Genomic DNA, 25,722 nt, shown 5'->3' with positions numbered 1-25,722 from the left:
GCTTTGGCGAATTGCCCAGACTACTGCTCTTGTGAGCTGCTGGTGCAATGCTGAATATGGAGAGCGTGTTGTTCGCCGTATTCAGCGAGGTCTGTCGGACCTGATCCGCACTATCGGATCAGGTCAGACAGACATTTGATAAAAAGGCCTCCTTATGTAAATTAAGCTTTTCAGCCCATATGGTAACAAATGAAATAAAACGGTTTGTATAAGTTATATCATGAAGTGATTGAACAAGTGTATTATGAATGATAACAATTATACAGTATTAACAGACACTCACTGTGACTGGTAATGTCTGTTGCTAGTGGTTCTGGTTTGCAAGACCTCATGTCAGGGGCGTATTACTGCCTAGGCCAATAAGGCACATGCCTAGGGCGTCTGTTTGGAGAGGCAGCTCTTTTTGCATTACTGAGTTAGCCAACAACATGAGGCATATATGGGCAGCTACCAATCTGCAGCTCCTGAATCTACCTAGGTATCCTTTTCAACAAAAAATACAAAGAACACAAAACAAGATAGATAATAGATGTAAACTGGAAAGTTGTTTAAAACCACCTGCTCTATCTGAATTGTCAAAGAAAAAAAAATTTGGTTTCATGACCCTTTAAGCACTGATATTGTATAAATGTAAAAGTGTTGTATATCGTTTGTTTGACTGAAAATGGAAATAAATGTTGCAAGTGAATTCATTGTTTTCTCTGGTGAATTTCTGCAACATACCGGAAGATGCTGTACTCAGTTATAGGGTAAATCTAATAACAGCTGGCACTTGCATGTATAATAAAATCCATAATAAAGTTATAGGGGTAGATTTATTAAGCAGCGGATGCCGCAATCTACCCCTGAAGTTTCTGGCTTGCTCGGTTGTAAGATCGCTGCTCCTTAACTTTTCCGCCACCTCTGAGGTGGTGGACTGCAATAATAACCTTGCTAACGGCCAATTCACTGTGCATGTGCTGGGCGCATCATTGCATAAGCATTTCACTGAGAATTATGTCAGCCCACTATATGATAAATCGGCCCCACAGTTTGTTACTAAGTTTTTGTAAGTAAGGAACTTAGCAGTAGCTATATATCCTTATATAAATCTAAAAAACAACAACATACCCCTGATGCCCTTATGGGTAAATGTCCTCACATTTCAGTACTCACCTGCCCTCCATAGTAAAATTCTTCAGAGTCATCTCCTTCAGAATCTTCTTCAACTGCACTGCTGTGTCTGGATTCCTTAAACAAAAAGAAAGATGCATTTATTTTGGAAAGCTGGAAAACACTCACAGTAAGGGCGTGTATAGAAATGCATCACTGATGTATTCCGTTATGCCCTTATAGTCTGCTTATATTCAAGTCTCAATTAATCATCAGCATAGCTTTATAAATATCTCCTAACCTGCTGCTCTCCACCTCTAAAGCACAATCTGTTCCCGTAGCACTGCTTTTATTATATAATATGCTTCAACTATATAGTGTAAGTCATCATTTAATATATATATAATAGGTTTTATGCAGGTTACATAACATTTCCCAACTTTACTTTTTTTTTTTTTTAAACTATGCACCATATTTGATATCCCTGAACAGTTCTGATTTATATGTCATCTTTAATGGGGGCATTAACACATATTTAAAGTTGACTCCAGGGGTTCTATTTATCAAGCTTCATGTTTCTGACGAGCCTAAAGACCGCTGCTCCATAACCTGTCCGCCTGCTCTGAGACGGAAGACAAAAATCAACCCGATCGAATACGATTAGGTTGATTGCCACCCCCTGCTAGCGGCCTTGAATCTGCAGGGGGCGTTATTGCACCAGCAGTTCACAAGAACTGCTGGTGCAATGATAAATGCCCACAGCGTTTGACATGGTTTGTTATAGCGGATCATGTTTGTCTGCACAATGATAAATGCCCACAGCGTTTGACATGGTTTGTTATAGCGGATCATGTTTGTCCGCACAATGATAAATGGACCCCCAGAGCAGCACTGCCTTACTGGGAACTAGCTAAACATATCTGGTGAGCAAATGACTATAGGCGTATGTGTAAAGCCATCAATCATCAACAGCTAGCTAGCAGTAATAGTGCATTTTTTATCCTGAGCCTACCTAGGTATTGTTTCAATAAAGGATATCATGAGCACAAAGGTTATTTTTTTAATAGAAATCATTTGAAAAGCCTCTTAAAATGACTCTTAAGCATGAAACTTTAATTCTGAAATTTATGCAGTTTTAATAAAATAAAATTAAAGTAATTTCTCTTTAATCTTTATAAAAGTGTGGCTAACATGCTTAATAATGTTTTAATGGATGTTAGCATGTTAAGAAAGTATTATTCAGTTTTAATGCTTGTGAAAGTATTTTAAATGTCACTCTCCATCAATAGAGCTACTGGAGGTGTCCTCACTAGTTAATGAGATACTATGTCCGCTCGCACATTGTTAAATCGGCCCCATAGTCTTTATTTGTGTTAGGGAAAGGATGTTTCATACAAGTGGGACTGACAATTATTGCCTGTTTATGGGCAGTGAGTTTATTTGTTTTCTGGTACTACAATCCCCCAATATTTATTTTAAAAATATATTTACATTTAGTATATATGTGTGTACATTTAAAAAGTAAATAAAAAAGTATTAAACTAAAAAACAATAATCCCTCCCTACCCTACAATTAAGCCCTCAAGATACTTATCCCATCCCAAAAGGATTATGAGGCGGATGAGTTATCACCTCCCCACACGGTTGCACAGTCCTGCATTATCTTGTACAGCACAAACACATAGTTGCATCAGCTCTCCCTATCAGTACAATTAATCTTTCACTGGTACATCCCAGGGATCCCCGGAGATCGAAAGTACTTACACTGCATGAGATAATGGTGAGAGGCTTTATCACACGCTGGTGCCCTTACATGTCCACTATATACCAGGGACCCAATTAAGGGCTTGTTTCTATTGAGCTGTAATTGGTTTTGTGTGAGGTCACAAAACAGGAAAAAATGCTCTTAGAAGCCATAATGCTTATCGACTGTTTCCTATTGCACATTTTCCACCAGAGATCTGACTGCCATTAAAAATAGTGCATTCCAAATTATTACATGGCCTCCAATAGGAAAATGAATCAAATAAAGCTTTCTCTAACTCTTCAAACCATCAAACTCAAACCAGAGCAACTAACTCCTGTGTCTTTCTCTCTAGGGGCCACCACAAATAAGAAGCACATACACAAAATGTAACTTTTATAGTGTAAGCTCGGGTTACCAAAGCAATGAACTTGTTATTGCACGTTTTTCTACTAAACCAATGTTGGTTTGAAGCGTTAACTGCATGCATTGCAAAATATATTTCATATTTCATCAAATTCACTAATAGAAGTAAATAGAAAAGTTGTTTAAAATGGTATGCTTTATCTGAATAATGAAAGAAAAACTTGGGTTTCATGTCCCTTTAAGTTATATCAGATCTGTACAGTAGTTGAAGTGGTGTAATTGTATAAAACTTCATATTGTGAGGAATGGATATACAATACCAGCACTCCATGGATAGACCATACCAGCACTCCATTGATAGACCATACCAGCACTCCATGGATAGACCATACCAGCACTCCAATACACATGTTAAATAGATACTCACTGCATTTGAAAAACATTAGATTCCTGGTGATGCAATTGCCACTCACTATTAAAAATTGAGAACCATATTTATCTTCTCAAAACAATACATTCAACAATACAGTTTATTATTTCTTGATCAACTCTCCTAAGCAGGTGTCTGCAAAAAGTAATAGAAAATGTTACCCTGTATATTGGTTTAATTTTAGGGGACAATGAGATGTGCTGCAGACTAATTGATGCTTTTATAAGTGAAACAGAACTTGTATCCCAAATAATGATTGTTTTTTTTTTATGTGAATATAGAAAGGAAACTTTTACTAATCCATGAAAAGGTAGATACATCACAGAGGGTATCTTTCTACAACCTGTAGCAATTATCCGAATTGAAACAAAGAAGATGATAGAATGTGAAGGTTATGTAAAGAATGGGAAAGTATAAGTCTCATTTCAATTTATCAAATGTTAACTGGGCTATATTTCTTGTAGCAATCTCCTTAAGCAGAGACATAATGGGACTCTTAATATGTGATAAAGAGGACAGCCTGAGTAATTATAGTACTTACTCACTGGTGACGACAGAATCTCTTATTTAATATGCAACCTTCACCTTGTTCAAGAATATTTCAATTTACATCAAATCAAATATTAAATAAATGGAGCTGAACATTTCCCAAGCAAGGACAAAATGATTCAGTTTGATAATTTATCTTAAAGATAAACATATGATCGAAGTATGAAAGCCACTAATATTATATATTTTTTATATGTAGTAGTGACAACTTAAAGGGACACTGAACCCACAATTTTTCTTTTGTGATTCAGATAGAGCATGACATTTTAAACAACTTTCTAATTTACTCCTATTATCAAATTGTCTTCATTCTCTTAGTATCTTTATTTGAAATGCAACCATGTAAGTTTAGATGCCGTCCCATTTTTGGTAAACAACCTTGGTTGTTCTTGCTGTTGGTGGACAAATCCATCCACCAATAAAAATGTTCTGTCCAGTGTACTGAACCAAAAAAAAAAACGCTTAGATGCTGTCTTTTTTAAATAAAGATAGCAAGAGAACGAAGGAAAATTGATAATAGGAGTAAATTAGAAAGTTGCTTAAAATTGCATGCTCTGTCTGAATCACAAAAGAAAAAATTTGGGTTCAGTGTCCCTTTAATACAAATGGGATAACGAGCACATTTATTTAGATGCAATTCAATATAATTTACTTGGGTATTAATTATTATTTTATTTTTTAAAACTTACATTATATGATATATTTCAAAATGCTGATTGCAAAATATCAGAGCTGCAGTGAAGTATGTATCATACATAACTTACCAAATATGGGGTCACCGCTATCATATTAAATTCTCCAATGCCTGTGTTACAAATGATCACCTCAAGGGATATGAAACCCAACATTTTTCTTGATTCAGACAGAGAATGTAATTTTAAACAACTTTCTTATTTACTTTTATTATAAATGTTTCTTCATTCTCTTATTATCTTTTCTTGAAAAGCAGACATATGATTGGTAGCTGGCCCATATTTGAAACACTATATAGCAGCAGTTTGGCAAGTATGTTATCCATGTGCAAGAGCACTAAATGGCAGAACAATGTCCTGCCATGTAGAGCTCCAAATGCCTACCTAAGAATCTCATCAACAAGGAATATCATGGAAAAAAGCAAATTTAATAATAGAAGTTAATTGGAAAACTGTATTAAAATGGTATTTCAATTGTATTTCAGAATGATACTAAACTGTGCCACGTATCTGGATACAATTAGAATTACTAAACTACACAGAGAAGGCTAAGAAAATAAACAATAAGAAAACCTAGATTCAAGATAAGACAACATCTCCCTAATAATACACTCAAAGCTATATTTAATATTGATTGTTCACCTACTGCTAAAAATTATACTGAGGTCCATTAAAAATGGTGGATTTGTTTCTTGGACTAAAATAGGAAAGCAGAAGATAAATAAACATTGAAAACTATTAGGAGTGGAGCACTATCGTTTGTGCGCAAGTGATATCAGGTTTTTGAGGCCATTTGCTCACAAGTTAAATTGCGCTCGTATTACAAGTTGAAAGAAAATGTGAACGTGTGAGCACAATCGCAATTTCTGCTAGAATGATTACCGTAACCTATTACTCTCGACAAAAATGTGCCTCCAACACACATCAAATATACATTTAAATTTACAGTTACAATCATAATAACATAACAATAACAATTCTTAAGAAAATATTGCAATAAAAAGTTATGAGGGCTCAAAGATATATGAGGTCTCAGGTACTAGAAACTGCAAAGGGTTTTAACATAGAGATACATACATATACATGTCTAAATATGAATAGCTATAGCGAAAATGCAAAATACTGCGTCACTTGTAATCTAACATAGGGGTTTAAAGTCAACTGTCAACATTAAAGTGATTGTAAAGTTTAGTGAATAAGTGCCCGGTAAATAAAAGTAATCTTAAAAACAGGTGCACTTTTATTCATTAAACTTTACAATGCGCTTATTTTTTAAAATACTTACCTTTGCGTTATGGTAAACATAATGCTAATCCTCCGCCCGCAGCTCCTGCTTTCTTTAGCATATCAATGATGATCAGGCTTCCTCCAATTGTTGTGTGCCCCCTTTGAGGTCCAGCTCATGAGGTGCGCAACGATTGGAGGAAGCCAGGTCGTTATTGATAACCTAAAGATGTTTACCATAACGCAAAGGTAAGTATTTTAAAAAATAAGCATCATTGTAAAGTTTAATGAATGAAAGTGCCCCTGTTTTTAAGATTACTTTTAGTTACCGGGCACTTATTCATTAAACTTTACAATCACTTTAATGTTTTATTTTATCTATTCTTAAGATAGTATTGCTCATAAGAATGTTTTATGTGGAGATGTCCCTGAACTTTCTTAATTATAAAAGACATATAAGAAAAACATTTTTAGAAATTTGCAATATTTTTAAATCTGCAATTTTTATGCTATAAATATATATGCACTTATGATTTGCAAGTATAATATATGTATGACTGAACAACAATTTTATAGATTTCTATTGATGAGTTAGTTAAGTGTCTATCTCATTTTATGTTTTTTTTCCTTTGCCTTTATAGAATTGTAGGTTTATTTAATTACTAAATATGTTTGATCCTACTCTCTGCTTTGTAGTGCCCTCCATATAATTTTCTATTTGTAGTTTACCAGTGGTATATACTCTGCCAAAGGAGTGTTTGCTAAAAAACTATGTTGTTCATTTATCCCCATTGGCAGTAAACCATTTATTTTGCTTTACCAAGGAATTAATATGCACAGACACACACAACACTGTCTCCTAAATGTGTTGAGCATTGCTCTAGTAATGAGTGTTGCCATGCTGAAACCTAACTTTCACTACACTCTAGTGCTGATGTGTTTGCACTCTCCTTCCGATACCTGCAGTGTAACCTAGCTTCCAAAATGGTGGCACCCAGAATAAGAGCAAGGTTCATAAAAATGTATTGGCTTTTTATTGTCCCTTAATAGAAGAGGAGGGGAATAAATACAGACTATTGGGGAAATCTTTTTTGAACTACAAACCCAAATTCCTATAAGCTTAAATTCCCAATCTGATTTGGTTAATTATTCCAAATAAATGACATGATAAATATGATTAGACGTTTTCGTTATTTTCTATTTTCTTCATCATCTATTATATATCTATATTCTCCCCTTCGTGTAGTATAATATATTAGGGGCTACATTACAAGTGAGGCGCAAATGTTTTTGTGCAAGTGATATCGTGTTTGTGCAATCCATTTTAATTGCGATTATATTACAAGTTAAGCAACATTGAAATTGTGCTAGAGCAATTGTGATTTACGCTACAATTCTTACCGCAATCTTAGAGCTGTGGTTAAAGTAATGTTAAATCCTATAATTTGACAAACACTAGGATTTACCATCACTTTTTTTGTTTTGCAAAATTTAAAATTGCCCAAAACACATCAAACATACATTACAAAGTGCAGTTGCACTCATAATAACACCACCTAACAAAAATTATATTAATAAAAATTGCACAAAAAAGTTATAAGGGCTCAAAGATATGAGATCTCAGGTGTTAGAGAAAAAAAAGACGACAAAGTACTTTAAAATAAAGACACATACAGATACATTGCTAAAGATGTATTTGTGTATATATATATATATATATATATATATATATATATATAAAAAAAAAAAAAAATATATATATATATATATATATATATATATATATATATATATATATATATATATATACACACACATATACAGTCACGGTCAAAAATATTGGCACCCTTGCATTTCTGTCAGATAATGCACCACTTTGCTCAGAAAATTGTAACAATTACAAATGCTTAAAGGAACACAGAACCCAATTTTTTTTCTTTTGTGATTCAGATTTTCTTCATTCTCTTGGTATCTTTATTTGAAAAGCAAGAATGTAAGTTTAGATGCAGGCCCTTTTTTTGTGAACAACCTGGGTAATGCTCTATCTGAATCACAAAAGAAAAAAATTGTGTTCAGTGTCCCTTTAAGCATTCTCATGTTTATTTATTTTGCTTGTATTTGTATGACACAAAAAAGTGGAGAAAAAGAAGCCAAATCTGACACATTCCACGCAAAACTGAAAAAATGGACTGGACAAAAATATTGGCACCTTCTCAAAATTGTAAGAAATAATTGCATTCCAAGTTTTTGATGCTCGAGTAATTTGAAATTAAACCCACCTGTATCAATTAAAAGGCGCTGACAATATAGAAATCACATCGGCAACCAGTTAAAATGGTAAAAAATGTCTGTTGTGTGACACACTGAGCATGGAGAAGAGAAAGAGCAGCAAAGAATTGTCTGAGGATTTGAGAACAAAAATTGTGGAAAAGCATGGACAATCTCAAGGTTACAAGTCCATCTACAGAGACCTTATTGTTCCTGTGTCCACTGTGCAGAACATTGTCAAGAAATTTACAACACATGACACTGTAGCTAATCTCCCTGGACGTGGACAAAAGAGAAAAATTGATTAAAGATTGCAACAAAGGATTGTTCAAATGGTGGATAAAGGACCTCAATCAACTTCCAGACAAATTCAAGCTGACCTTCAGGCACATGGTACAAATGTGTCAGCTCGCACTATACGTTGCCATCTGAATGAAAAGGAATACTATGGTAGGTGACAGAGGAGGACCCCGCTGCTGACACAAAAACATAAAAAAGCCAGATGCCTGAGGAAGAAGCCAGATGCCTGAGGAAGCCAAAATCCTTTTGGGAGAATGTGCTGTGTACAGATGAAACAAAATTACAGCTTTTTGGTAAAACACATCAATCTATTGTTTTCCGAAAAAGAAATGAGGCTTTTAAAGGAAAGAATACAGTACCTACAGTCAAACATGGTGGAGGTTCACTGATGTTTTGGGGTTGCTTTGCTGCTTCAGGCACTAGATATCTTGACTGTGTGCATGGCATTATGAAATCTGAAAACTACCAAAGAATTCTGTGGTGCAATGTAGGGCCCAGTGTCAGAAAGGTGGGTCTCCGTCAGAAGTCATGAGTCTTACAGCATGACCTTAAAAAGTACCCAGAAATGGTTTAAGACAAAGCTCTGGAGAGTACTGAACTGACCATCAATGAGTCCAGATCTCAATTCCATAGAGCACCTGTGAAGAGATCTAAAAACAGCAGTTGGGAAAAGGAACCCTTCCAATCTGAGAGACCTGGAGCAGTTGGCGAACGAAGAGTGGTCCAAAATTCCAGTAGAGGTGTAAGAAACTCATTGATGGCTACAGGAAGCGATTGATTTCAGTTATTTTTTCCAAGGGGTGTGCTACCAAATATTAAATTGAGGGTGCCAATAATTTTGTCCAGTCCATTTTGGAGTTTTGCCTGGAATGTGTCAGAGTTTGCTTTTTTTTGTCCACTTTTTTGTGTCATACCAATGCAAACAAAAGAAATAAACGTGAGAATGCCAAAACATTTGCAATTGCAACATTTTTTTTTGGCGAAGTGGTGCATTATCTGACAGAAATGCAGGATTGTTAATATTTTTGACGATGACTGTATGTATATATATATATATATATATATATATATATATATATATATTTCACATTCCAATGTTCTTAACATAATGGAATATGTTCTAAGTATTTTTCAATGGATATTCCTATATATATATCTGTATATATCTATACCTATATATAATCATCTTTATATATAGGTATAAATATATATTTGTTTAAAAAAATCAGATATATGAAGAAATATTTAATTATGAATACATAGAACATATTCCATTATGTTAAGAACATTAAAATATGAAATATTTATATTTTCATGTTGGGTTAGCGCAATTGCGAAAATACTATAGTGTTTGCATGAGAGTGGGGTGTTAGTTTTTTCCCCACTTTTTTTTCTCCATTAACTTCTATGGGGGAATTACATGAATGTGCACGCTATGTGCAATGTTCAGATTTTTGCGCTAGTCGTGTTACCGCTTGCACAAAATATGTTTTTTTGACTAGTAATATAAGCACAACCCGACTAGCGCAAAAACTTTAACTCTAGCGGTGTTTTCATGGTCGGGAAAATGAAATGTACCGTGCCACTTGTAATCTAGCCCTATATGTATATGCCTTATAACATAAGAGATACATTCATGTTTTTTAAAATATGTTAGCTTTTCTCTCTCTGTTATTAATCATACAGCAGCATCATAGGCATATTCGTTAATAAACTGGTACCTCCACATGACTCACTACCTAATATTTTAATGAGCATTAGCAGAAATCAACACCTTTGATAAAATCTGCGCAATATAACAGATTCAGAAAGATCATACAATTTTAAAAAACTTTATAATTTACTTCTATTATCTTTGCTTCATTCTTTTGGTATCCTTTATTGAATGAGCAGTAATGCACTACTGGAAACTAGTTGCAAGCCAATGGCAAGAGGCATATATGTGCAACCACCAATCAGCAGCTGCTGAGCCTACCTAGGCATACTTTTCAAAAAAGGATACAAACAGGACAAAACATATTAGATAATGGGACATTATTTAAAGTTGCATGCTTTGTCCAAATCATGACAGAAAAAAAGTGTTTTTTGTCCCTTTAATAGTAATTTAAAGGGACATAAAAGAAGTTGAGATCTGTGCATATCCTAAAAGGACTAATTAATTTAAAATAGTTTGCTTACAAAAATTGTTTAAAAATTGCTGGCAAGTATTTTAAAATAATTTTCAAAAATAAGCAAAATGAATAACATAAGTTAAACTTCCTGGAGAAGCCAACTCCATCCCTTATCAGTTTTTAGGCACAAGCATTGTATTTCAACTGAGTTCACAGATTCTAGGCATGCTCCAGCAGATAATCCCTAGTCATTTTTGCATTTTACCAAAGAACAATAAACATAGATACAGCTATAAAAGGAATTGTGGAGGGGGATTTAGAACTTTACAATTCAGAAACTAAAAAGAAAGCGTTAGTGGCGAGGCACTGCAGTATAAATTTGCAGGTAAAGTAATTAAAGTACATATTAAATTATTTTGTCTCTATCCCAACTTGTTTTATGTCCCTTTAATTTATTAAAATATTTATAAAACACATTCACGATAAAAATTCACATCTAAAATAGCTAGTATGTCCATTATCTTTGCAAAGAATGCTTTCCTATAATGATTGTTGATGTAAAATTGATAATCCACTTTAAGAGAGCAAATTACTGAAGAGATAAGAGGAAGGTGAGAGGAAGGAAAACACAAGTTCACTAATTCACTGAAAAGAAGGGATCAGTACTCACCAAGGGGCATATTTATCAAGCTCCGCATGGCTCGCCAGAAACACACTGCTCCATAACCTGTCCGCCTGCTCTGAGGTGGCGGACAGACATCGACAAAAATCAACCCCATCCAATACAATCGGGTGGATTTACACACCCTGCTAGCATCTAATTGGCTGCGAATCTGCAGGGGGCGGCGTTGCATCAGCAGTTCACAAGAACTGCTGGTGCAATGATAAATGCCGACAGCGTATGCTGTCGGTATTTATCTATGTGCGGCGGACATGATCCGCAATATCGGATCATGTTCGCTTGCAAATTAATAAATAGGCCCCCAAGCCTTTTTAACAGCTAAATGCAGAATAGTAATGATCCAAGTCTCCAAGTAAAGTGAGGGAATACGGCATTCTTTTAAATCACAGTTTGTTAAAAATTACATTCCTTTTTTTTTTAACAAAAAGCGGCTAAAGATTGTGGCAACCAGCCAAGAATACTACCCCGCAAAATCTCTAAAAAGCATAAAGATTACAATCATAAAAAAGTGATAAATAGTTCTGTGACCAAAATAATTATGGAGAAAGCTGTAGAGAGTATACACTATCTAAATCTATGCTTAAGGAGACCGACCTGCAACACCCATGCCACACATAAACCCAACTTGATTGCAGGAAAGTAATATCTAGGCAGGAGTAAAATTGGGATCTTTGAATTCTAACTCTCAATAAGCAAACATATAGGGCTGGATTATGAGTGGTCCACTAACTGTTACGTCAAAGCTATAGCGGGATTTATTGGCTTTTTACACGCAGCGGAAGTAGTGTGCATATTACGAGTTAAAATCGATTGTGATTCATGCTCGTCTGGTTAGCATGACTTGAGAGCTCACATAAAGGGTAGGTGAAGAAAAAAAGTTGTATGAAACACAACATAAATACACTTAAAAGTACAGTTACACTCATATAAACACTATCTGGTGTTTGGGGGGAAAAAAGGGCTGCAAAGGGGCTTTAACGCATATATGCATACATATACATTTCTAAATATGTGTATGTATGTGTATATGTGCATAGATTTGTGTACAGATTTAGTTAAGTATTTATGTGTTACTATATCTGTACTGTACATATTTACCATTCCAATTGAACATAAAATATTCTAAATAATTCATAGAATACATCTATTTTTCATAATTATTATAAATATTTTTTTAATATTTAATATTTAAAGAATGTGCATTGAAGTTAGCAATTCTTCATGTGTGCTAACCCAACCAAGTGATTGCTTTAAGCATATTTTACATTCCTATTTTCTTCACATAGAAAATAATGTACTTTTTATAATTAAATATATTTTTATATACCGGTATATATATATATATATATATATATATATATATATATATATATATATAAATAATATTGTAAAATATCTATAGGAATAGGTATACAGGTATAGGTATATATAGATAAATATATAAATAAATATATATTTACAATAAAAATTACATTGTTCTGTAGGTGAAGAACATTGGAATGTGAATGTCAGGGTTACTGTGCCTTTAAGCAGGGATTTGCATAGGAACTTTCTCATTGGTTGCCTAGGTTATAAGTTCCACAATTTCCTGTGCCTCCTTGCTTAGTATTTTGTAGTGTAATCTACCTTTACCTAAGCCCAGCTTGTGTTCCTATTGCAAGCCTCTATTTGGATTACAAATTAAAGTTTATATCTATTCTCAGTGGAAGTGGACTTTAACCTTTTTTCACCTACTACTGAATTTATTTGCCAGTTTCCAGAAAAGGAAGTCAGTGTGAATTTTTCGCTACAGTTTCCTAATTTCCACTAAACCTTTCTCACCTGCACTATTACTTGTGCTGAATCAACACTGAATCTGCAGCAGCAGCTGCAAACTGCCACTTCTCCCTCTGCTGCAGCTAATTCAGCTTACAGAGCCTCAAAGCATCAGACCGGAGTTTGCCGCACAGATCAGCTCACTTCTCAATACTCTCCCCCTGCTTTGTTTGCAAGTACCGTTCAGGAGTAACGGCTATCATTTTCAGCTGACCGGAGGGAGGATTAACCAAACTGAACCGCAAGTATCTTTTGTTGCTTTTCTTACAAAGTATCATTTCCATACTTAGTTGAATAACTGCAAGCAAGTCTAATCCGCTTAAAGTGATACTCCTCAGTTAAATGTTACCATACTAAGAGGTGCTGTAAGACTTTGTGTTATAAAATCCTATTGGAGTTATAAGGATTACCAATTTCCTGAATTGACATTCTCAGCACCCTGTATCTTTGTATCTGTTTTCAGTCTGCAACATATTGATTGAAGTATTCGATAAACTGTTTATGCTATTATTTTACACATACCATATGTGTTTTCAGTGTTCTTAATTAAGGAACATATGAATCAATCCTCATAGGGATATTTGCCCATCATATTTATTTGCACTATTTCTTGCTGGGATTTCACTCCTCAATAGTGAACTCATATTTGAAACAGTGATACATTTAAACATTTTTTTCTCTGCAATTGAGTTCCAGAATCTAAAGTCAATTAAGTTTGAGATAACCTCACATAATACTAAGCCAGTCATGGAACCAGCAGAGCTTCCACAAATAGTATACAATTTATCCCAAAAAGTGGATCAGTTAGCCCAGGCTGTGCATGACCTACAGGTTGAAAACCAATCTCTAAGGGGTATTATCAGGGAGTCCATATCTCCACAACCCTCACAGGTACTACAAACCTCTGAACCATCAGTATCATTACCAGAACCTTTCTCCGGCAACAGGAAAAACTATAGACAGTTTAAAAATTTCTGCCACTTTCTATTTAATTTAAGACCTCGTAGCTACCCTACTGAGAGAATCAAGGTACTCAGTACCATTTCTTTTCTGAGAGGTGAGCCACGCACATGGGCAGATAATCTGTGCGAGCATAATGATCCGGCATTAGCCACTCTAACAGATCTGTTCAATGCAATGGATGAACTCTTTCATGACACCGATGTCCAGATGTCTGCCGAAACATCTATGAGAAGCCTGAAACAAGGCAAAAGACCTGTTGAGGACTAAGTCAAATTGCCTTACGTAACCAGTTTCGCTTAGGTCTTTCGGAGGCATTAAAAGATGAGCTAGCCAGAATAGAGCTCCCAAAATCACCGGAGGCAATCATGAAAACTGCTCAACAATTAGACCGAAGACTACGCGAAAGAAAAGCAGAGACATTTTCTACAGATGTGCGTCCAAAGGGTTATAACATTCCAGCCATACCTTTAACTACTCAACCAAGAACAACTCCTACTCCTATGGAAATAGGTGCAGTCAGAGGGCCTCTGACTTCAGAAGAACGCTATCGCAGGAAAATAAAAAATCTCTGTATGTATTGTGCTAGTCCATCCCACTCAGTACAAGATTGTCCCATACTTCAGAAAACTAAAAAAAGTAAGTTTTTACAAATTAATTCCTCTGTGCAATCTTGCCGTTTGAATACTTACGCTATGTTGTCCCTCTCCTTACAGTGGGAGCAAGATCAAGTGACGACTGCCGCTATAATCGACTCTGGAGCTTATGGTTGTTTTATAGACCAACATGTTGTAAAAGCAAATAAAATACCTACTATTCTGAAGCATAACCCTGTCTCCATTCGTATGATTGATGGTTCCGCACCCAAAACAGGTCCTATAACACACCAAACTGTTCCTATCACTGTTAACATTAATGGTCACACTGAATTAATCTCTTTCGAGGTTTTAAGTTCTCCTCTTTTCCCTGTGGTTCTCGGTATTAAGTGGTTACAACAACACAACCCGCAGATTGTATGGTCCCCTTTCTCTATTCAGTTCAATTCCGATTACTGCTCACAGACTTGTTTGCATACCCATAGCATACTTCAGACTGAACAACAGTCTGAAATTTACGTGCCTGAGATTCCATCACACTACTCTGACTTTGCTGATGTTTTTAGTAAAACCGAGGCTGAAAATCTTCCACCTCATCGTCCGTATGATTGTCCGATCGAATTACTACCAGGTTCTACCATCCCATACGGACATCTCTACCCTATGAGCCAACCCGAATTAGTTCATCTAAAAGAGTATCTGGAAGAGAACCTCAGAAACGGTTTCATCAGGACTTCGACCTCTCCTGCTGGCGCTGGTATGTTCTTTGTCCGAAACAAGGACTCTACACTTAGACCTATAATCGACTACCGGGAGCTGAATAAACGTACAATCATCGTCCGTATGATTGTCCGATCGAATTACTACCAGGTTCTACCATCCCATACGGACATCTCTACCCTATGAGCCAACCCGAATTAGTTCATCTAAAAGAGTATCTGGAAGAGAACCTCAGAAACGGTTTCATCAGGACTTCGACCTCTCCTGCTGGCGCTGGTATGTTCTTTGTCCGAAACAAGGACTCTACACTTAGACCTATAATCGACTACCGGGAGCTGAATAAACGTACAATCAAGAACCGCTATCCTCTCCCTCTGATCCCGGAGTTGATTGAACGTCTATCTGAAGCAAAGATCTATACTAAACTTGACCTCAGGGGAGCGTATAACTTGGTGAGGATAAAGGAGGGCCAGGAATGGTTAACTGCTTTTAGAACCAGGTACGGCCTATATGAGTATCTTGTAATGCCTTTCGGACTGTGCAATGCACCAGCTACTTTTCAGCACTTTATCAATGATGTGTTCAGGGATTTACTCGACGTCTGTTTAGTCATCTACCAAGACGATATCCTAATTTATTCTAAAGATCTGAATGAACACATCAAACATGTCCGGAAGGTATTATCACGGCTTAGAGAACATAAACTTTATGCCAAACTGGAAAAGTGTCTATTCCATACAGATCAAGTCTCTTTCCTTGGATACGACATCTCTCCCACTGGGGTTACTATGCAAACACAAAAGGTTGAAGCAGTAAAGAACTGGACAGTTCCTAAATCCAGGAAAGACCTACAAAAATTCTTAGGGTTTGCGAATTACTACAGAAAATTTACTAAAGATTTCTCTAAAGTAGCCAAACCATTGACAACTTTGACCAGCACTAATGTACCTTATATTTGGAACGAAAAAGCAGATCTTGCTTTCAACTTACTAAAGACGAAGTTCACCTCTGCACCTATCTTGAACTTTCCGGATCCATCCTTGCAGTATATCTTAGAGGTTGATTCTTCGGATTTTGCTCTGGGGGCAGTTTTATCCCAACAAAAGTCCCTCACAGATCCTATTCATCCCGTTTCATATTACTCTTCAATGATGACTTCCTCTGAAAGGAACTATTCCATCGGAGACAAGGAACTCCTTGCGATAAAACGTGCCTTAGAAAACTGGAGGCATCTCCTTGAAGGCACTAAATATCCAATCTTAATTTTAACAGACCACAGGAACCTAGTATACCTACAAACCAGTAAAACCGTATCTGCAAGATAGGTACGATGGAGTCTGTTCTTCTCCCGTTTTAATTTCAACATAGTTTGCCGACCAGCTTCAAGGAATGGCAAGGCAGACGCCCTGTTCCGTCTACCCGAAAGACTTACTCCACTAGATACACAGACTACCATTATACCTCATGAGCATTTCATTGGACTTACCACTGATATGATATCCGAATTGAAAAGACATACCACACTGGAAAACCCTCCATCTTCATACAATTTGATAAAAAAGAATTCTTTATTCTATCATGACCAAAAAATCTATGTTCCTGAACCTATGAGAACATCAATTATTCAGATCCATCATGATACCCCGCTATTTGGACATCCTGGCATACGACGTACCTTGGAAATAATTTCAAGGTCCTTCTGGTGGCCCAAGCAAAAGGACTCTGTGCAGAGTTACATTCGTTCCTGTCAGATTTGCTCTGAATCCAAGCCAGAAAGAAGACCTCCTTATGGTCTATTGATTCCTATACCAGCTCCAACTAGACCATGGCAACACATCTCCATGGATTATATTGTTGAACTTCCCAATTCCAACAATCAAACCACTATCTTAGTTGTAGTCGACTTACTTACCAAGATGGGACACTTCATACCTTTTCACTAACTCCCCACTTCATTTGAGACAGCTCTGCTCTTTCTGGATAACATAGTTAGACTCCATGGTTTCCCTTCCATCATAACCACCGATAGAGGCACTCAGTTCACCTCACGTTTCTGGACCAAACTATGTGAACTCACTCATATGCAACACCGTTTCACCACCTCTTTCCACCCGCAAACAAACGGTCAATCAGAAAGATTGAACCAATGGCTTGAACAATTTCTACGTTGCTATTGCTCTTACAACCAAACTGATTGGGTGAAATACCTATCAATGGCCGAATTCGCCTACAATAATGCTGTGAATACGTCTACGAAATATTCTCCCTTCTTCGCAAACTATGCTTTCCATCCAGATTTCGTAATTGCCTCTCCAGATGGTTTGAATTCACCCGCGATGGAAGATCTCCATGACTCTCTACAGCAGAATTTCCAGATTATACATGAGAACATTGAGAAAGCTCAACAGGTTCAAAAACATTACTATGACCTTCGAAGAAGGCCTCCTCCTCATTACACCGTGGGTGATCTTGTATGGCTATCTACCAAAAACCTGAAATTACAAATCCCTTGCAAGAAATTAGCCGGCTTATACATTGGACCTTATCCTATCGTCCGTGTCATTAATGACAATGCTGTTACACTCAAATTGCCTGACATTATAAAGATCCATCCTACATTCCATGTCTCACTTCTAAAACCATATACACCCTCTAGAAGTTCCCTAACACTATTACCACCACAGCCTCTTGGATCAGGATGTGTTTGAAGTTCATTCCCTACTGGATTCAAGACATAAAAAGGGAGAATTACAATATTTGGTACACTGGAAGGGTTATCAATCTGAAGAAGACTCTTGGGAACCGGCTTCGAATCTGAATGCCCCTAGATTGGTTACTCTATTCCACAGAAGGCACCCAGACCGACCTAGACCGACAACTGTGGCACAGTTGCCTTAAGGGAGGGGTCATGTCAGGGTTACTGTGCCTTTAAGCAGGGATTTGCATAGGAACTTTCTCATTGGTTGCCTAGGTTATAAGTTCCACAATTTCCTGTGCCTCCTTGCTTAGTATTTTGTAGTGTAATCTACCTTTACCTGAGCCCAGCTTGTGTTCCTATTGCAAGCCTCTATTTGGATTACAAATTAAAGTTTATATCTAGTCTCAGTGGAAGTGGACTTTAACCTTTTTTCACCTACTACTGAATTTATTTGCCAGTTTCCAGAAAAGGAAGTCAGTGTGAATTTTTCGCTACAGTTTCCTAATTTCCACTAAACCTTTCTCACCTGCACTATTACTTGTGCTGAATCAACACTGAATCTGCAGCAGCAGCTGCAAACTGCCACTTCTCCCTCTGCTGCAGCTAATTCAGCTTACAGAGCCTCAAAGCATCAGACCGGAGTTTGCCGCACAGATCAGCTCACTTCTCAATACTCTCCCCCTGCTTTGTTTGCAAGTACCGTTCAGGAGTAACGGCTATCATTGTCAGCTGACCGGAGGGCGGATTAACCAAACTTAACCGCAAGTATCTTTTGTTGCTTTTCTTACAAAGTATCATTTCCATACTTAGTTGAATAACTGCAAGCAAGTCTAATCCGCTTAAAGTGATACTCCTCAGTTAAATGTTACCATACTAAGAGGTGCTGTAAGACTTTGTGTTATAAAATCCTATTGGAGTTATAAGGATTACCAATTTCCTGAATTGACATTCTCAGCACCCTGTATCTTTGTATCTGTTTTCAGTCTGCAACATATTGATTGAAGTATTCGATAAACTGTTTATGCTATTATTTTACACATACCATATGTGTTTTCAGTGTTCTTAATTAAGGAACATATGAATCAATCCTCATAGGGGTATTTGTCCATCATATTGATTTGCACTATTTCTTGCTGGGATCTCACTCCTCAATAGTGAACTCATATTTGAAACAGTGATACATTTAAACATTTTTTCTCTGCAATTGAGTTCCAGAATCTAAAGTCAATTAAGTTTGAGATAACCTCACAGTGAACTATTCATAACTCCTGTTGGGTTACCGCATAAGTATAGCAAAAAGCCTCTGTCTAGCGAAGTTTATGATCAAGCATGAATGCTTAATAGCGCTCCACTCGTAATCTATCTTATGATCAGCAAAAACTCTCTAAGACAGTGTAACCTAAATCATGTGTCACAAAGCATCTGTACAAACAGAATAGTCCAAAGTGAGCAAAAAGTTGGATAAACAGCTAAGCAATAAGATCCAGAGTGATCTCAGGTATATGAAACAGCTGCAAAATAAACTGTGATATATAAAACGAGCAGTCTGTAGAGTAGGACATTTGTAACTAATAATTGTTCCTAAATGTTCCTCAGCACATTTTATTCAACTGAGATAGTCTTTAGTAGTAAGCATAAATGCATTCAAATTCACAACATTTTGGCACACTGAGCCAATACAAAAGACAGGTTAGTCCATACTAACAATTATAGTGTAATCATCTCATAAATCATCAAAATCCAAGGTGACTGGCCGCTCAAGTCCAAACTGGCAGAAACTTCAGGAACATTTTGTTTATGATGAACAATGTTGGAATAAGAACCTGGAGGTCCAATGTACATACATAGATGATCTGCTATTTATATGGAGAGGTAAAAAGGATGATCTAGAGCTGTATATTGAATATATTTACACCAATGATTGGCAAATATATTTAAATTTGCCAAGTAGCAAGATTAAATATTTAAAAATATATGCTGAAGAATGAAAAAAATAAAACAAAAAGAAGAGTTGTCACCTTAAAAATTGGTTGATTAACATACCTAACAGACGATTTTGTAGGATTAACAGTAATTGTACAGAAGATTTGTTTTTTTTACGGAACAGGTAGAAGTTTTAAAATAGACATTTTAGAGAAGAAACATAAAGAATATTTTCTTAATGAAACTATAAAAGAGATAAGTAGGAAATAAAATAATGTTTAGAATATAAACAAGAAAATTCTAAAAAGTAATTTATAAATAGAAATCAGGTTCTGCACATACAATTGATTAATTAGTAATATTATTAATAAGTATTGTGATGTATTAATATGAGGCAGAATTCTAGTTGAAATTATTCTGGAAATAAATAAATAAATAAACTTAAGATCATAGTATTTGTGCAGTGACACAATTCTCATATTTTTTGTTCTGTACACCACCACAGTGGATTTTAAATGAAGCAATTAAGATGTGATTAAAGTGCAGTTTTTCAGCTTTTACTCAAGGGGTTTAACAAAATATTGTATGAACAGCTAACCAGTGCCTTCCTTCTTTTTTAATGGTGTACTGGTATATGGTAATTTCTAATGTTTATTCTATCTCTCTAATGGCTTTTGGTTTTTTTTTCAGCCCTGATTATGTTCTGATTATTTACTTGCATTGCCAGATCTTTGAACCTCATTTTGAAAGTTCACAACAACAGCTTCCAAATGCAAATTCCACATTTGTAATCATAAAGAAATAAAGAATGAATAGCCCACACCTGTCCATGAACAAGCTTTTCAGTCAATTGTCCAATGACTTTTGGTTACTTGGCAAGAAGGATACTACATATAAAACCATTCAGCCAATTTGGATGAAAAATATAAAGCTGACAGGATGCCTAAATTTATTATGTAACTTCAACTGCAATCCTTTTTTTTTTTGACAACTAAAATAACTATAACTTTATCAGTTTCCAAACACTTATGAGCTTAACTTTATAGTTTGTGAAAGGGCTCATAGCATAAAAGGTAGTATAAGTTATTTAAAAAAATAAAGGAGGTCATTTTGTTAACTAGAGATTCCATTGGATTATTATACATGAAGAATGTTTAGTACATCTTTTTTAAAGGAATAAAAGTAACAAAAAATATTTTGATGTGTATGCAAAAAAATTATAACTTATATTACTCAACGAATACAGTCATTCCCATAATATTGTATAAGTTTTAGAATAACAAGTGGAGCACTAACAGTTGTGGGAGAGCGATAAGGGTTTATCAAGGGTGTTTGGGCTTGTCGGGTTTTCCGCTTGTACTACAAGTTGAAAGTTAACACTCGTTGGGTTAGCGCATCCTCAAAGCTCTGGTTAAATGTTTCATTAAAAAAAAATAGTGTCACAAAGCACATAAAAATACATTACAAAGGGCACTTACACTCAAAATAACACCATCTTAAAAAAATAATTTTAAAAAATATTCTACAAATAGGTTATAAGGGTTTAAAGGGTTTCTCAGGTGTTAAAAAAAGGCTTGCTAAGTGTTTTAACATAGACATACAAACATATACATGTCTAAAGATGCATATGTGTGTGTGTGTGTATATACATATATATATATATGTGTGTGTGTGTGTACATATGTATTTATGTATTTATATATATATTTACAGACATATATATTGTATATATATATATATATATATATATATATATATATATATATATATATATTATCTAAAGACTGTAAGAAGAGAAAAAGGAACATCATCATACATGTACCTTAAAAAAGATAGGGAATGAAGCACTCTTTTATTAATATGCGGGTATTTAATATACTCTCATTTCCAGAGATATGATTGTAGTCCCTGTATCTGGTCTGTATCTGGTCTCACGGTAGGGTACCGTCTTCCTCCAGAAGCTGAATTTGTACCTATTCCTTCTCTTTCTGCCACCTCTCCTTCTTGAGAGGTTCCTGGGCCAGAACGTACCTTGCTTTTTTGGAGGCTGCATATCTTGTTCAACATCTGAACAGTCTGTGCCTGAATCATATGAGCCCCGTGCCTGTCGATAAAAGTAAACTTGTTTTTTTGCAATAATCTTCTTGATCTCTAACTAGCTTCCTTCCTTTTCGTAACTTGATTTCAGATTGTAATCTTGCTATTTGCTCTTTCATTACACTATTTAATTTGGCAAAATTAAAGTTCTCTTCAAACCCATTTACATCCTTAAGGGCCTCTTCAACTTCTAATTTAGTTTTTTTTTCTAGTCTTTCTTTATTCCTTTTTACCATTATTTTCATAAGAATAATGGAGCACTCTGACAAACTAGTGTTCTAATCCTACATTAACTCTTTACCCCCTTCATCCTCCCTTAGGTTAGTACCAGGGTCTAGCCTCAATCTGAGGCCTCTAGGGATAATTGCATTCTGAACATAGTTTTCTAGACTTGATGTTTCTGCTCTCAATCTAATTTGTTTCATAAGGAGTTGTTTATATTTTTAAAATGTTTAATATTTTTTAAAAGCCCCAAAAATATTTACACATTCTCCTTCTTGATCTTTGCTCTCAATAGTATTACTCATTGAGAAAGTTGCAGAAAGTTCTGCCTCCCATGTTGCATCTGACATAGTAAACGCCATAATTGAATGTATACACTAACACTTGGCTGATAATGGAAAATACTCTCATCAAAACCGAATCCTCAAAAAAGACCTAAATATGGATATTAACCCAGTCTTTATAGGTAAGGCAATGTACGTAGACACAGAATTAGTGGTTTCAACTTTGAAGCTACTTCGCTCCACTTAGATCCCTAATTAGAACCTGCCCAGGCTATTCCTCCTTGTACATTTTAAGGGGGTTCTGTGAGCAGCTGGGGTGTAGTGGTAGCGCTGTAACATTTAAAGTTGTGCTAATTTCATGTGCTTATGTTTTTTGGCTATTGCTAGTCACGTGACTTAGCTATTTGGTTTTATAGACATTGTATTTACACTGTACATATTGATGCATTATTCCATGTAGGTATGTGTATCTTATTCTTGGATTTCTTACATATCTCTGGAAATGAGAGTATATTAAATACCTGCATAGTCATAAAAGAGTACATCATCCCCTATCTTTTTTAAGGTACATGTATGATGATGTTCCTTTTTCTCTTCTTACAGTCTTTAAATAATAATTTAGATATAGGGTCTGCACCATTTGATACTAAAAATAATCTTTACACAGTATTAACTCCAGTGAGAGTATAGCTCATTTATATCGACCATTTGTCCTCTAATTCTTTATATATATATAAATACATAGAAACACATAAAAACATATGTAAACATATCGGCACCCCTGCATTTCTGTCAAATAATGCACCACTTTGCACAAAAAATTTTTGCAATTACAAATGTTTAGGCATTCTCATGTTTATTTCTTTTGTTTGTATTGGTATGACACAAAAAAGTGAAGGAAAAAAAAGCCTAATCTGACACATTCCACGCAAAACTCCAAAAATGGACTTGACAAAATTATTGGCACTCTAAAAATAATAAGAAATAATTGCATTCCAACTTTGTGATGCTCCTGTAATTTGTAATTAAACTCACCTGTATCACACAACAGGTGCTGACAATATAGAAATCACACTGGCAACCGGCTAAAATTGTGAAAAATTGACTCAACCATTCTGTTGTGTGTCTCTTTGTGCCACACTTAGCATGGAGAAGAGAAAGAACAGAATTCTCAGAGGATTTGAGAACAAAAATTGTGGAAAAGCATGAACAATCTGAAGGGTACAAGTCCATCTCCAAAGATCTTAATGTTCTTGTGTCCACTATGTGCAACATTGTCAAGAAGTTTACAGTCCATGACAGTGTCGCTAATCTAACTGGACATAGACGAAGGAGAAAAATTGATCAAAGATTGCAACAAAGGATTGCTTGAATGGTGAATAAAGAACCTCTATCAACTTCCAGACAAATTCAAGCTGACCTTCAGGCAAAGGGTACAAATGTGTCAGCTCGCACTATACGTCGCCATCTGAATGGAAAGGGACGCTATGGTAGGAGACCCAGGAGGACCCCACTGCTGACACAAAAACATAAAAAAGCCATATTTGAGTTTGCAAAAACTTACCAGAGGAAGCCAAAATCATTTTGGGAGAATGTGCTGTGGACAGAAGAAACAAAATTACAGCTTTTTGGTAAAGCCCATCATTCTACTGTTTTCAGAAAAAGAAATGAGGCTTTTAAAAAAAATAATACAGGCCCTACAGTCAAACATGGTGGAGGTTCACTGATGTTTTGGGGTTGCTTTGCTGCTTCAGGCACTGTATATCTTGACTGTGTGCATGGCATTATGAAATCTGAAGACTACCAAAGAATTCTGTAGTGCAATGTAGGGCTCAGTGTCAGAAAGTTTGGTCTCAGTCAGAGGTCATGGGTATTACAGCAGGACAATGACCCAAAGCACACGTCAAAAAGCACCCAGAAATGGTTTAAGCGCTGGAGAGTACCGAACTGGCCAGCAATGAGTCCAGATCTCAATCCCATAGATCAGTGATCACCTGTAGCAGCAGTTGGGAAAAGGAACCCTTCCAATCTGAGAGACCTGGTACAGTTGGCAAAAGAAGAGTCATCCAAAATTCCAGTACAGAGGTGTAAGAAATTAATTGATGGTTACAGAAAGTAATTGATTTCAGTTATTTTTCAAAGGGGTGTGCTACCAAATATTAAATTGAGGGTGCCAATAATTTTGACCAATCCGTTTTTGGAGTTTTGCATGGGATTAGTAAAATTTGGCTTTTTTTCTCCACTTTTTTGTGTCATACCAATACAAACAAAATAAATAATCATGAGAGTGCCTAAACATTTGTAATTGCAACAATTTTCTGAGCGAAGTGGTGCCTTATCTGACAGAAAACCAAGGGTGCCAATATTTTTGGCCATGACTGATAATATATATATATATATATATTTATATATATATAAGCACATTGAAGCCCTTTGCTGTTAAGTAGATGAAAATATGAAAAAGCATATTTATGCAAATTCATATATTTATTCATATTTATAACGTGTTATACAGTGTATTTACTGTAAATATTTTACATTACAATGTTCTGCACATAGCAGAATATGTTGTAAGTTTTTTTTTTAAAATAGATATTCCGATATATATATATATATATATATATATATATATATATATATAACTGTATATATCCATATCTATATATAATCATGTGTGTATATATATATAGGTATAAATATATATCAGATATATGTAGAAACATATATTTATGAATAAATAGAACATATTCTTCTATGTGAAGAACATTGGAATGTGAAATATTAATATTTTCATGTCTGGTTAGCGCACATGAGAATATGTGATTGGGTTTGCGGGCAAGTAGGGTGTTAGGTAAAGTGAGCGAAAACAGTTTACTTTCAACTCATTATAAAAGTGCACCCTGACGTGTGCAAAAAGCTTACTTCTAGTGCAGTTAACCTCTTAAGGAC

The 25,722-nt window shown here is 35.5% G+C and overlaps 1 protein-coding gene across 1 annotated transcript in view; it reads right to left on the bottom strand.

The window, feature by feature from the left end:
* Positions 1–25,722, bottom strand: part of PARP8 (poly(ADP-ribose) polymerase family member 8) — a 550,091-nt gene that overhangs the window by 257,290 nt on the left and 267,079 nt on the right. The window contains exon 6 of the mRNA XM_053701262.1: positions 1,156–1,230. Coding sequence (XP_053557237.1) covers positions 1,156–1,230 — 75 coding nt within the window. The remainder of the gene's footprint in view (positions 1–1,155; positions 1,231–25,722) is intronic.

Source organism: Bombina bombina, chromosome 2, assembly GCF_027579735.1.
Source record: "Bombina bombina isolate aBomBom1 chromosome 2, aBomBom1.pri, whole genome shotgun sequence".
Classification (NCBI taxonomy): Eukaryota; Metazoa; Chordata; class Amphibia; order Anura; family Bombinatoridae; genus Bombina; species Bombina bombina.
The sequence above is the reverse complement of the archived record's forward strand: the minus strand, read 5'-3'. Positions and strand labels throughout refer to the sequence as shown.